We start from the raw sequence: 14672 nt of genomic DNA, 5'->3' as shown, positions 1-14672 counted from the left end.
ATTTGATCAAGTTGATCCTTTTATAAATCATTTTTTAAATCATACACCCCTTTCTTATCTTTTCCCTCAGTCTGCTGTTTAGAAGTGGGATGCAAATTAATTTAGGGAAAAGAAAAGGCATCTGGGATACTTTTTGGTACCTGCTTTGAGCTTCTAAAGAGACCATGAACTTCAGGCAATAGGATGTGTTTGATCAAGGAAAGCCAATATGAATAACCACATTTAAAGCATGCATATGAAATGCTGTCTTTGTATGTTTTGGTACATGTAGAATATTTGAAGACATTTCTGTGGATGTGGTGCCTCATGTATTTTCTCTAATGTCTGTGGAAAAGGTAATCAGTATAGAGAAGATGGAGGACACAAGCCTTCTCCCTAATCCCATCATTGTTAGCATAAAGAGTAAGACAGCCTTTCAGTTCATTGAGCTGAAGGATCGGGATACTTTGGTGGAGAACCTTCTCCAGAGGCTAAAAGAGGTGAACTCCAGCAACCCACTGCACTGCAACAACTTGCAGAATAACAATCAGGTACTGAACTTCTATTGTATTATTGATTCAGTGTGTTTATCCATTATTCCACTGTCCTGCCTTCTTTGGGAAATTGATCTTGAGCCAATGCTTGTCTGATACCACCTTTAACGACCTGCCTGGTGGGATAGAGGACACTCAGCATAGTTGTGATTGACATGCTGGGGAGAGAACAGACTATGGTGGGCAGCTGGGCTGCCCTTCACAGGGACATCAACAGTCTGGAGGAATGGGCTGATAGAGACCTCACAAAGTTCAACAAAAACAAATGTGAAACCTGGCAAAATAAGCCTATGTGACAGAAGAGGCTGGGGACTGGCTGGTTGGAGAACAGCCATGTGGAAAAGGTGGAGGAGTCATGAACAAGTCGAGCTTGTAAGTCAGCAGTGTGCTCTTACAATGCAGAGGAACAACCCCATATCAGGTTGTACTAGCAGGATTGTAACCAGCAGGTCATGGGATGTTACTACTCCCTTTTATTCAGCACTTACTGGGCTGATCAGGAGTACTGTGTCTGGTTCTGACTCTGCTCCATTACACATAAAAAGCATTGATAATTTGGAGTAAGTCTAGTGGAGGGCTACAAGATGGTCAGGGGCTGGAGCACATGCTTTATAAGAGGAGGTGGAGGGAGCAGGGCTTCCTCAGCCAGTCTTCTGCTATATTGTAGGGAGTTGGAAGATGGAGGCAGACTCTTCTTTGATATGCCAGTTGAAAGAAAAGCAGGCACAGCCTCAAGATTTAGCAAGGAAAAATCCAAATAGATAAAAAGAGAGATTTCCCCGATGGTTAGGCAGAGCTGGATCAGGCTGCCTGGAGAGGCTGTGCTCTATGCTTTCTTGGAGCTACTCAACTTGACTGGGCACAGACCTCAGCAACCAGAGCTGAGGGCTCCTGTTTTGAACAGAGGATTGAAAAAGATAGTCCTCTCCAACCTAAATGGTTCTGTGATTTTTGTCTGTCAAATCCTAAGAGTAGAAGACTGTTTGGTAGCTTGTCACCAAGGATACTTAGAATTGGCTAACAACTTCTGGTTTAAAGTAACAACCCTTCTCCTGACGTGCACATGAATGACAATTTGTATGAAGTCTTGAGTAAGACGTTTTCTCCTGAAAGGTGTTAAAGACTTTGATGCAAAAGGCAAAGGGTAACCCAGCTCTGTGTCTTGAGGACAGTCAAGGATGTAGTTCTTAGCCTTTTCTGATTTCTGCATTGCAGAACAGCCTTGCCTTCGGATCCGTGTGCATGCTGGGGGATGATGAGGCTGCATGTCTGGGAACAGAGGCTTCACAAGGGAAGGAGGGAAGTGAATGTGAAAAGGAGAACAGTTACTTGCTCAATGCAGAAGCACTAAGGTCAGACTTTCATCAGTCAGGAATGTCAGGCCTTGATTTTGGAAAGGTATGTAACATTTGGGGGAAGCTGTAGGAATTTCAGGTTTTGTTTTGTTTTTAAAAAAGCTGGGGTTACATTCAGACAGATAAGCATTTTTAGTAAAATGCACTCTGTATTGGTTGGAGAAGTTAGATAACAGCTTTTGGAATAACAGCTTTTCTCTTTACTTGTATTTTTTTCTTCTCCCTCCCCCCATTTCATTCTGGTGAATATTTATAATTTTTCTCCCTGTGCGGTGAATTAGATATGCAAAGTGGGGCAAGTTGTGATCCCTAGAGCAGGCTTTCCATTTCCATCGGTAATGGAAATACCTTGTGGAATTTTTATTACGTGAAATGCTTTTGTTTACCAGTTCTCCTGTGCACATGATCTGTTTTTTTAAAATATATCTTCTTGTTCCCAGTCTAGGGAGCAAATCAAAGAGAGCCTGTGGGATGACCATTTTGTAGAGTATGGCAGAACTGTGTGCATGTTTCGCACAGAGAAAATCAGAAAACTTGTTGCTATGGGAATTCCCGAATCCTTAAGAGGCAAACTCTGGCTGCTTTTCTCAGGTGGGCATGCTTAGAAATGTTGACTGTAGGCATCATCTGATTCTGGACAGGGCAAAACATTCAGGCAAGAAACCTCCCAGGGGCAATTAAATGTCCTTTACATGGAACCTGTGATACTACTTAAGGAAGAGAGATGATCTGAACTGAACTAACATATGCAAGGAAGTACCCAGGTAGATCTGCAAAAGTTTTATCTCAGGATGATATCATATGATGTGCAGAAGAATCAAAATAACATCTTTGTTATCTATGTAATTTAAAATTAGTATCATGTTTTCATAAAACAATGCTCATCTTCAAGCAGCAATTAGATTGTAGCATAAATATTGAGTTAGCCATAGACAAATCAGATTATTGCAAAATAATGGCAATCTCAAAGTTGGCAGACCTGCTCCTGTTTCTTGTTGAATGTTGGCAGGGCTTACAGAAACTGGAGATGGAAAAAACCACTCATTTCATCGACAGATATGGCAGAGCCAGAATGTGCCTAAAGTATGATGTCAAGTTTAGTCCTTAATCCAATATATGGCATATTCAGACATTTGTAAGTGTGGAGCTTTTCCTCCTTGAAGGATGTGAACAGCGCTGAGTACATTTCTCCCAGTAATATGTGTGGGTGGTGAGACACTTGGAAGGGGTTGCCCAGAGAAGCTGTGGATGCCCCATCCCTGGAAGTGTTCAAGGCCAGGCTGGATGAGGCTTTGAGCAACCTGGTCTAGTGAAAAGTGTCCCTGCCCACAGCAGGGGGGTTGGAATGAGGTGAATTTTAAAGTCCCTTCCAATCCAAACCAATACTTAGTGCTGGAGACATCCTTTGCTCAGTCAAGGTGTTTTGAATGATGTTGTGTCATGTAAGCTTTGCTAATACTTAGTTTTCAAGACGTATTCTGCTAGGACTTTCTCTTTTAGGTCTGGAGATTCACAGACCTTGGGGAAAACCATCTTGCTTCTTACACCCTTTTGAGCAGTAATTTCTACAACACTGGGTTTAGCATCATCCTTATCTCTTCCCACCTTCCTCTTTCTCCCTTCCTGCTGCCTTCAGATGCCGAGACAGATCTTGCCTCACATCCTGGGTACTACATACATTTGGTGGAGGCATCCATGGGCAAGTGCTGTATGGCAACAGAGGAGATCGAGCGTGACCTGCACCGCTCGCTGCCTGAGCACCCGGCCTTCCAGAGTGAGACGGGGATAGCTGCCCTGAGGAGGGTGCTCACAGCGTATGCACACAGGAACCCCAAAATAGGCTACTGCCAGGTGAGAAATTCCCAGCGGGATAATGCTCCCTGCTTCTTCTTCCCCTTCTTCCCACTCTTCGTTGTTCTCTTGAGAGTGCTTTTAATGGTGCTTTTGATAAGTATTGTCCTTTTAGTTAGGAAATGTACATAATTTTAGATAGTAAATGTCATTTTTCCTTGGAAAACAAGTATGTAGGCTCACCAAAAGGTTCTGTTCTAACAACAATATTCCTTCAGCATTTTGCAAACTGCATTTATAATTACAGGAGGGGAAAAAATGTTTCTGATGCTTCTGTTTGTTCAAAAGTGCATTTCTTGGACAATACTTGGAAGCAGTGCAGGGCAAACTGGCCTGCACCGATGAGATTTATGTAGTGCACTGGAGCAGAGGCTTAATGAACCCTTTCTGCCACTTTTTTCCAAAACTGATGATAAATGGTGAAAGTACTCTGTCTAGCTGGCCAGCTCCCTGAATTTTGATTAACATCAGAGTGGTCCTGATACTGGAATAGGGGGCACTAAAAGCAGCCCCAAAACATCTTGCAGTATCAGATACCTGCTTTGTATCTTGGCAAATCCAGTATTGTGCTTTTGTCCATTGTTTCCTGTTGCTCTTATGAAAAGCAGTAGACATAAGTTTGGAAAACTTGTTATGCCTTTGGGTTGCAATTACGTATTTGCTGTATATTCTCTGCTTTTCTTGCTGGTTTTTTTCTTAGTTCTTTACATCGTGTTAAGCTACTTTTTTTTCTATAAAAATAGCCACAGTTGAGCTTTTGTCAGTAGGATTTGCTGTCACTAACAAATCCCATTTTCTTCTTTGCCCTTGTAAGTCTATGAATATTTTGACCTCCGTGTTGCTGCTGTATGCCAAAGAGGAGGAAGCCTTTTGGCTGCTGGTTGCTGTGTGTGAGCGAATGCTGCCGGATTACTTCAACCACCGAGTGATAGGTGAGCTCGTGTCCATCTTCTTGCAGACTGGGAAGGGGCAGCCATATAGCACAGGGGAGGGTAAAATGCTCAGGGTCAGCTGGGGTCCAGACTCCACGGATGAAGTGCTCCATCTACTTGTGTGCTGTGTAGGGACAGCAGCAGTGGCAGCTCAGATTCCAGCCAGGGTTGGTTTTGGTTTGAAGGGTTTGAACTGCAAAATCTATAAATACATGCTCAACTTTGCAGTTCGTTTTTTTCTTTCCTGTTGGTCAGAAGGTGGTGACACTTTTGCCTGTTACATAAATAGAAGAACGTGGCTAGGAGTGTTCCGTGTTAGAGACTTGAGCTGTTTAAGATGAACCTAGGAAAGATCTGCTAGGGTAGCTATCTGTGATCTGACCTGTCTGAATTGCATGGCTGCTGGAGCAATGCAGGCTTGCATCTACACTAGCCCTTTGTAATGAGGGCTGATACAAGTCCCTCTGCAGAATGTGCCATGCACTTCTGTGTGCTGTGTCACCTATATAATGCCGTTATTTTTAAGATTGTTGTGCAAACTGCCTAATGCACAGAAAGAGAGGGTCTGAGCAGTATTTGTTCTTTGCAGTCACTTCCTTCCCTTACAGAAATGTTTGATAGTTTTCCCTGTTTAATCCTAACCTTAGTCCTTAGCTACAGCATCTGCTGTTACACTGTTGCTGTGGCAAAAGAGAGGGACCAGGGTCACTTGTGAGGAAGTGAGGATAGCAGGAAATCCCTGGCAGTTGTGGTTCTGGGAGCTAGAAATGGTCTGGGCACTCTTGTGCTGCCTGTGGAGTGGAAGGAGACATCTGAGAAGATTTCCAGTCTTTTACCTGAAGGATGGGGCTGTCATACTTCCCTCCTGACACTGTGTCACTGCACAGTTTGTCTTGTCACTGATCTGGTAAGAAGGTAAGTTAAAGCTGAGTTATTCCAAAGTTTAGCTGGATGCTTAGCATGTTTTGTGGTGCTTTAAATGCCACTGGTATTTTTAGCTACTGGACTAGGTGCTGTTACCTGTCCCACTTGTCAGAATTCTTCGTCTTGTCTCCAAACATGAGTTTAAACTGTTATTTTGATAACTGACTTCCATGTTTGTGTGTCTCCTTCCTTGATTAAAGGAGAAACAGCTTTATCTGTACTCAAGCATTTCTAGATATTATCAGCATGCTTTGGATTACTCATAACTTTGATGCTTGCTGGGTTATTACCCTTAGCTTTCTCCACCCAACTTAATGAATTGTCTTACTTGGCCAGCCATGTCCCTGCCTTAAGATGTATATAATTTGGGCTTTGTATCTTGCCTGTCACTTGCCATGGCTCCAGCCTACATTGTTTAAGTGATGAGAGTTTTGGTTGTCCTGTCTCTGTTTTCCAGCCCTCTGTACCCCAAGGAAAGAGTGTTGTGTCTCTCTACTGCCATGGCTCACCACAGTGTGAAGAGCCAGGAGCTTCAGCTTGGAAGTTGCCCCACTCTCCCCCGCTGAGCAGCACTGATGCTGTTTTGCAGCATGGTTGCTTCACTGAGCACTTACTTCTGCAGCTCAGCTTTACCCTAGAATTTAACATGCCCAAATCGGTGCTACTGATCTTCTCCACCCTGCCCCTCCTCTGGTTCCTGTTGCTTGAGTTAGTGTTCTTGGCTCCGCATTTCAGTCGACCTTCTTTTTTGATTTACAGCCAGCTCTTGTCTAAACTTTGTATTGTTTCTGCCTGTGTAACACTTCCAAGACCCAACTTTTCCTCTTTGCCTGCCCTGCCAACACTGTTGTCCAAATTGTGATCTCTCAATAACTTTGGCGATCTCTGACGTTGCTACCTGCCACTGTGCTTTTCCTCTTCAGTGTCAGCCAGTAATCGCTACAGTCCAAACAGCTACTGAATTAATGACCTGGGTTATAACAGGCCTTCTTAGCTCCATTTTGTCTCAGACCTTTTCTTTATGAGTTTCAAAATCTTCTATTTATTTATGTGTGTGTTCATTTAGTTAGCTAGAATTTTTGCTTTCAAAACTTTGGCAATTCAGTCCTACTCAACTTTTTACTTTTATCACATGAGCATCTCTCTCCTCAGCCTTGCCAGCTATGACCCCTCTCTCCTTTCACAAGCTTTTTTATTATTTCACTGCTTGCATATGGGAAAAGCCTACAGGGAGGGCTCCTCCTTCAGGAATTCCCTCTGTCCTTCTCTCTGCAATGCATAGAGGAAATTATAGGTGCAAGATAGAAACAAGTTGTATATGGGTCAAGAGTGGTTGCAAGGGTCAGGCCTATCCTATTCTCAATTACCATGACTTTTCCATCCCCTGCAAAAACCAGCAGGGCATCTTACCCGTGTTTAGACTTTACCTGTTAGACTGTCATCATCTTGACACTGTAATTCTTGAAACATTGAAAACCTTATTTCATTTCTCTGATTGGCCTTTTCAGTCCTGAAGATGTCATGTGTCTTGCATCTAAGGTCATAATTTTTCAAATGGATGCCCTGGTATTTTCCTACCTCATCATGGTCTCATGCTGTAATACAGATTCATTTGCTCTGATTTCATGTTTTCTGGGAGCCTAATGAAAACATGGACAGAAAAGTCAATTTTAATACATCTGCTTGACTTTCATCTACAGTGTCAACACTTATAATAAAAAGATCTGTGAAAGATCTGGGCAGTGTTGCATGTTCCTTTTAAACCTTGGGTTTTGCCAGTGCTGTCTCTGAGTCTGGAATGATCTATTTATATATGTCTTGCCTGTGTCTGGCTTCCTTCAAATACCTCTAAATCCAGCTCTGTTTTTTGGGTCTGTGTTAACTGTGGCTATTAAATTGTTTGCATTAAGCTTATTAAAAAAACCCAAACAAAAATTGCCCTCTGTTGAGTAACTCCAGTCTGTTTTTCTCCTCCGTTTTTTTCAATATTATGGAAGGCTTTTTCTTCAAAGCATCGTGCATGATGTGTTTCTCAAAAGCTTTTTGCATGTCCATGGGCTTTTATTTTTTGATTTGTGGTGTTGTAATGTTTGTTCAGTCACCAGCAGAAGCTCTTTGTGGCCTGATGTGAAAGGTTCTAAGAGAGAGAAATGTCATAGCTATTTTTTTTCCCTGTGATTTGGATGCAAAGCCAAAAGATGTTGGCTCTCTGCCACAAATTGTCCAGGTTATATTCTGCTTTTGAACAACAGAAGTTTTGAGTGCTAGGGATATATATGTCTCAGCAATTAAAATTGTTTCGTAATACTAGCAGAATATGGACCATAAGAAAGAAATGAAATAACTTGAAAAGAAAGACAAAATAATTGAAAAGCTAACTGCATTTTGTATTCAGGAATATTTTTAACTTGCAGTGTCTTTGGTCAAAGCCCTGATGCGGCAGATTTGATTTGTAGACACAATCTACTTCATTGAGAAGAAACTATATTGATTCTTTAATAGCTGCTGATAAAGCAGAGCTAAGCTAGTAGCTAAACCAGAGCCCAGATCTGCTCCTTTTGGAAAGACTGGTTGGGACAGTTAGGAAATCTTATCTGGGCATTGCGGAAATCTTTTCTTCTTTATGTGTAGCTATGTATGCTTGTAAGTGTATATTGGTATCTGTGCCTGTACTTTCGTGTAAATATTTTTCTTCCTGCTTGGTGTGTGTAGCCATATCTGGATTTCCATCCTGTGTTTTCTCACTTAGAGCAAAACCTTTGCTGCCCACTTGCTTGAGTACATACATTGGAGAAAAATGTGTACTGTCTTTTTTTTACTGCGTACATCCCAAGTGGAGCAGTAAAATGCTTTAATATTGCTTTTTCTACCACTTAATTATTATGTGCTCTTGTAGCCAAAACCAACAGCTGCTGCTATTGCTATTCCATTGCACCCTAAAGGCACTTAGGAGAATTAACACAGTTGTTGCAGAAGGTTGTGCAGTAAGGCTTATGGACACAGGGGTTGGGCTGAGATCACAGCAGCAGGATAATGGCACTTCTCATTGTAGATGTGTTTGTATCTTGATGGTTTAAATTTTCTTAAGAAATTCTTGCGGTTAATAGTTGACAGCAGTGATTAACTTCAAAAAATATTTTTTCTTGTGTCAGTCCTGGCTAATACTGTTCCTTTATGACTTGTAGGTGCTCAGGTAGACCAGTCAGTGTTTGAAGAGCTTATAAAAGAGCAACTTCCAGAGCTGGCTGAACATATGAAGGATCTGACAGCCCTAGCTTCCATCTCTCTTTCCTGGTTCCTTACCCTTTTCCTCAGCATCATGCCCCTGGAAAGTGCTGTGAATGTTGTGGACTGCTTCTTCTATGATGGCATCAAAGCCATTTTCCAGCTGGGCTTGGCCATACTGGAAGCAAATGCTGTGGATCTGTGTAACAGCAAGGATGATGGGCAGGCCCTGATGATCCTGAGCAGGTATGGCCACACAGGAGTGCTCCTTCCATCATGGGCCATTCTGCCCTAAAACAAAGGCATTGCTCAGTAGGCACCAGGGACACTCTGTGTCACCCTGCTGCTGCTGCTGCTGTTGCAGTGTCTGCCTTAAACAATGGCTTTGTACATCGGACGAGATGTCCTGTGAAATTTCCTGGCAGTGCCGAGACGTGCATCGCCTGCGTCAGTGTGCAATATTTACTGCTGCTCTTCGTGCCTTCCCTAGACTGATGGGCTTCCTGCTCCAGACTTCAAGGAGACAGAAGTTTTCTTCCTTGGGCAGCTTTAGTAATTTGGCTGGCTTGCTGTTCCTCAGATGAGTAATCACAAAGGCATTTTTGAAAAGTCTAGCTTGCCCAAAACCCAATTTATTTCTAAGTCTAAGCCATAAGACTTCTTCACTTATTTGAACTGAGAAGAGCACAGTGCAATGTGATCTGTGTTCTTACATATTTCCTCCCTTCAGGTTTTTAGAGCGTGTCAAAAATGAGGAAAGCCCTCTGCCACCTATTGGTAATCACCATGCATTCTTCAGTGACGACCAGGAATCTTCTCCAGTGACTGAAATAGCAAACCTGATTCATGACTCTTATGAGGTAAAATAATTCTTTGTATCTACTAGTCACTTAAGTTAGAATTTTAAAAGAAGGTTAAATTCAGCTTGGCTGCTTTGAAAGTTAATACACGTTTACAGATTCCTTGACTAAAGTGCTCTCATGCACACGACTAGGTGTAGTATGAATACCTAGATCAGTTAGAGACTGAGTATGCTTTTTATTCAAGGTCTCACTGCACTTTAAAAGCTGTATAGCCAATTAATGAGAAATACAAGTATCATAAAATACAACACAAATAATAAACTTCTGTTCCTCTCTTACAGAAATTTGGAGACCACTCTGTGGAACAGATAGAGCACATGCGCTACAAACACCGAATCCGTGTCCTGCAGAGCCATGAAGATACAACCAAGCAAAATGTGGTGAGCAGGGTATTATTTTGACTGAGGTAGCTCAGTGTTGCCTCTCTGGAGGCACATGGATTAGTTTTCAAAAAGGTGCCACTAGGTCTTGAAAAATCACTGGTGACTCTGCAAAAAGCTCTTTCCTGGAATGCTGATGGTTTTTCTTTTGCAGCCATTATAGTTTAGGGTGGCTTTAAATTTATGAACAAGTGCAGGACTGTCCAGCCCATCACCTTGTCTGTGACAGTGGCTGGCCCTCGGCAGCTGCCTGGGGAAGAGAGGAGAGACAGCACCATGCGATGCTTCCCTGGCCTCTGTGACCTGTAGCTTAGGGACTTCCTGTCTTTGTTTCTAATAGCCCTTGAGGGATTTCTCTTTTCATGGATCTGTCCAACTGGTGAACCTAAAGAAGGGGGAAACATTGCAAAGATATTTTAATGGTGGTTTTCAGCTGTACCCCCTAAGTACAGCTTGTGAGTCTGCCTGTGTCAGTGATGTCACTAACATGATTTTCTTTCTTTTTAAGCTCAGAGTTGTCATCCCAGATGTTTCAATTCTTCCTGAAGATTTGGAGGAATTGTATGACTTGTTCAAGGTTGGTCTCCCTGAAAAGCAGGGGATGCACCTCTTTGAGGCTTTTTTGGGCATAACTTCCAGCTGTTACTTTGCAGTGCAGCACTGACATCCCGTCCTCTGCCTTGGCCATGCTCCCTGGGTGGGATCTTGCCATTTTGTCCTTTCTGTGGTTGTGCAGTTGTTAAAGAGGAAAAGTAATGTACTCATTCTTCAGAGAAATGCTCCAGAGTTTCTTTCTAACTTTCTGCTTGGAAATGGTCCGTGACAAGTTAGGTTCTGTTAACTTTCACATGCAGAATAAATTAAATATTACGTACCTCTGCTCACTGGGAGCTTGGCAGTGCATTTCAATCCCATTCTCTTAATGCTCTTTAAAGGCAGACTCTCTTTTCCATGGGGAAAATACCCCTAAACCCAACAACCTTGTGTCCTTGCCATTTGTTCCCAATTTTCTAATAGTTTGGTTTGCTTTTTTTTTTTTTTTAACTAGAAGCAGTTTCAGCTCCTTTCTGTCAAGCTGATGTTTGACAAAATTTACAATAAAGTTGGAGACAGGGACATCTAAGCTTATACAACTATACTTGATTTAGAGGTCCAAGCTTTTAATTATTTCCCGTAATGGACCATTTCTTCTGTGTATTGTCCATAGCCATAAATACTGAGAATATGACTCTGTGGTATGTCATTAGTGTTACACAGCTTTCTTGCCAGGAGCAGCTGTATCCTGCCTCCATTAGTGGTTGTAAGATGATGCTGCTGGGGCTTGTTCTTCAGTGCTTCCCTCTTGCTCCTCGCTGCTGGTTTTGACCTTTGACTAGCTCACACTCCCCTAATTTCATTTTTTGGTAGTGGCTCCTTTTTTGATTTTTCCCTTGCTCCCCCAGGGACAGCTTGCTTTGTTAGGATTCTTAGTTCTGCCTGTTCCTAGCAGAAGACTAATAGGTACAGTATCCAAATGGAGAGGTCTGAGGGAGAATAAATGAGCAGGTCAAGCCTACGCTTACTCTGTATATTTTGTGACCCTCTGTACCTTTGGCTGGTAAGGGACATCCTGGGTCAGATGTGGTTAAACAGTTTCAGTAGTGAAATTCACAGTAAACTTTTTTCAAGAATTGCCCGGTCTCCCTTCATATTTATTAACTGTCCATTGGAAATTGTGAGAGTGGCTGGCTGCTCTGATGAAAGATCTGCTTTTTCACACAGAATTGGTCCTGGTATCACTGTGACCCCTTGCAACAGAGTGAATGTCGAGCACGTTACAGCGTAGTTTGATGTGAATGCCCTTTTCTGCTGGTTGTGCTCTCTGCTGCTGCGCCCCCCAACAACCGCTGTCCTGTCTCCGATTTCTCCTAGAGGGAGCATTTAATCAGGTGCTACTGGGAAAGCACGAGCGTGGTGTCGGAGCGCCATGACCCCAGGCGGCCGTACGCCGAGCAGTACCGCATCGACGCCCAGCAGTTCGCCAGCCTCTACCGGCTGCTCTCGCCCTGGACCTGCGGGGAGCACACCGACCTCCTTGCCCACAGGACCTTCCGCCTCCTGGATGAGAACAGGGACCGGCTCATCGAGTTCAAGGGGCTCGCCAGCTGCTTGGGTATCGGCTCACTGTGGGCTGGGTAGGGGGCAGAGCAGAGGGTGGCACGGGGGGAAACAGCAGTGTTAAAATGCCACCTGACAGGCAGAGAAGATGGTTTTTAGGGCTTGTAATTATCCATATCAGTGACCTTTACTGATGTTTTTGTGTTCCAATCACCTGAAATTTGATTTAAAAGACAGCCTAAGGACATGACTGAATATGGTGTTAGAATATTTGATTTCTCAGACAATAATTTTGTTGAAAATCTTGTGTGAATTAAAAATGACACTTGGGTCTGCACAGAATGCTAGGAAATCCTCTCTACCCAGTTGTTGCTCTGAGTATACCTCTGAAATCTCAGTGTACCTCTTTGAAACTGCTTCTTGAAGACTTAACCTTACACAGCTGACTGCTGCCTGCCTTACATGTTGACAGTAAGCAGAACAAAAACAATCTGGCCTGCAGTGACTGAGGGCTGTGCCAGGGTTGGTCTTGAGGCCACCAGCTGTCCTAATAGGTGAGACTGCCTGTCCAAAATCTGTCTGAAGAGAAAGTGCCATATCTCAACTGTTGCCTGACCTCAAGTGGAAAAAACTGAATCAACATTCAAAGCTTCAGTAAAAAGCCATGGTTTTGTGTTCTTGCCACTTTGGATTTTTAGACTTTTTTATGTGAACACTAAGGCACCCTGTATTCTCTTTTTATTTAGTGTTGATTCTTAGAGGGATACAACTTTAAATTCAAAGTTCTCACAGTATTTGAGTGCATTTCAAAGTTTAGAATCTAATTTTTACTGGTCATTGAAAGTGTGAATTATATTACATGTGAAATAGTTATCTCCATTGGGCTTACTCTACAGAACAGCAGTAAGGGCTGAAGGGGGAGAAATACTAAGAATATGATGTCCCCAACATTTTCTGTCTTTCCCCTCTCACATTTCTGTAAATCTGTGGCAGCAAACAGCCTTTACTAGATTGCCTGCCATCCTCCTTGATATTTTTAAATGATGCTGAAGCTCCATAGGACTAGGTGGTCACAGTCTATTTTAGAAGAACAAAGACCAAAACAGATGGCTGTCACCTGCGGTTCCTTGTTGACAGGCACAACCTAAAGTAATACACTGGCCATATGTTGATTGTCCATGTAAAGAATTATCCCCTGTGCACAAAGAGATGCTTGATTTATTTTAAACTGTGGAAGTAAATGCTCTGGTTTACTTCCTTCTTGTTCTTTCTTTGTAGATGTTATGTATAATGGAGAAATGAACGAAAAGATAAAGTTACTATACAAGCTGCATATCCCACCGGGTAAGAAATCTGAAAGGTTATGAATACCTCACTTTCCCCAAAAAATCTCTTGCTTTTGGGAAAAAGCTGCTTAATGAGGAACCCCATCTTGCTTCCTTCCAACTGCGAGCATACAGGATGTGCATTTGTAGTTGCGCTTACTGCATTCTACAAATTATTCCATTGATGACAAATGGAACCTTTTTGGATGGAATTTATAGATTACAATGTTGAAGCTCACATATCTGTTGCATTCAGAGATCTTTTGCAGCCAATTATATGGTTACTTCCAGACAAAATATGAACTGAAATAATGTTTTTGAATGGCTTGTATTCCATGTACAGTAGAGATGTCCTTGTATATCTTGATCCAGTTTGGATTAGGTGACAAAATTCTGTGGTAGTTCCTCTGCAAAGTTTTTAATTAAAATGTGCAGTTCTTGGCAAGCTTCCAACTGCAGCACCAGTCTTACAGTAACATAATTTTACAGTATGATTTAATGAAATAAAAGTACCTAAGTGTTTACAAAACATTTTTGCACAATTACTTCACTTTCTTCAAATACAAAAATAAAAAAACATCATGCAGAATTCAAAGGATTAAATTTGTCACTTTTTTTTTTGATAGCTCTCACAGAAAACGAACGAGACAGCCAGTCACCATTAAAGAATCCTTTGCTGTCAACATCAAGACCACTGGTCATTGGAAAATCAAACGGTATGTCCAGACTACTTCTCTAATGCGAGTGCATATGAGATAACCAGCTTTCCACTTTTGATCCGTGCCATATTATCTCTGCTCTCTGGGGTTTATTTTGAAATACAGATTTACTCCAGTGACTTGAAAATGAATTCTCCTTTTTATGTCTGCTCCAAAAAAGGTGATGCAGTAGATTACCAAAAGCAGTTGAAGCAGATGCTGAAGGATCTAGCCAAAGAAAAGGATACTAAAAATGAAAAGGAATTGCCAAAAATGAGCCAGGTATGTACCTTAGCGGCTGTACTGTTTTAAAGAAGTGTACTCGAAATGATTGAATACAAGTTTGGCTCTGTCATGAAGTATGACTTCAGCCTGAACTTATATTCAGTCCTTCAGGTACTGAGGATTGGGGTCCTCTGGTCCAGGGAGCAGGTGTTTAAAAACTTTTACTTTTTAAAAACTACCTTCCTAGCAGTTCCCTCTGCTCAG

At 42.2% G+C, this 14672-nt stretch overlaps 1 protein-coding gene across 4 annotated transcripts in view; it reads left to right on the top strand.

Annotated features, from left to right (window-relative positions):
- The window catches only part of TBC1D8 (TBC1 domain family member 8), a 48538-nt gene that overhangs the window by 31879 nt on the left and 1987 nt on the right, over positions 1-14672 (top strand). For all 4 annotated transcript variants that reach the window (XM_039548740.1, XM_039548754.1, XM_019282852.3 and 1 more), the window contains 13 exons: positions 336-530; positions 1749-1931; positions 2329-2479; positions 3525-3739; positions 4554-4671; positions 8781-9066; positions 9551-9680; positions 9965-10063; positions 10572-10640; positions 11975-12215; positions 13439-13504; positions 14112-14201; positions 14365-14465. In XM_039548740.1, the coding sequence (XP_039404674.1) occupies positions 336-530; positions 1749-1931; positions 2329-2479; positions 3525-3739; positions 4554-4671; positions 8781-9066; positions 9551-9680; positions 9965-10063; positions 10572-10640; positions 11975-12215; positions 13439-13504; positions 14112-14201; positions 14365-14465 (1944 nt within the window). The remainder of the gene's footprint in view (positions 1-335; positions 531-1748; positions 1932-2328; positions 2480-3524; positions 3740-4553; positions 4672-8780; positions 9067-9550; positions 9681-9964; positions 10064-10571; positions 10641-11974; positions 12216-13438; positions 13505-14111; positions 14202-14364; positions 14466-14672) is intronic.

The sequence above is a fragment of the Corvus cornix genome, chromosome 1 (genome assembly GCF_000738735.6).
Source record: "Corvus cornix cornix isolate S_Up_H32 chromosome 1, ASM73873v5, whole genome shotgun sequence".
NCBI lineage: Eukaryota > Metazoa > Chordata > Aves > Passeriformes > Corvidae > Corvus > Corvus cornix.
The sequence above is the reverse complement of the archived record's forward strand: the minus strand, read 5'-3'. Positions and strand labels throughout refer to the sequence as shown.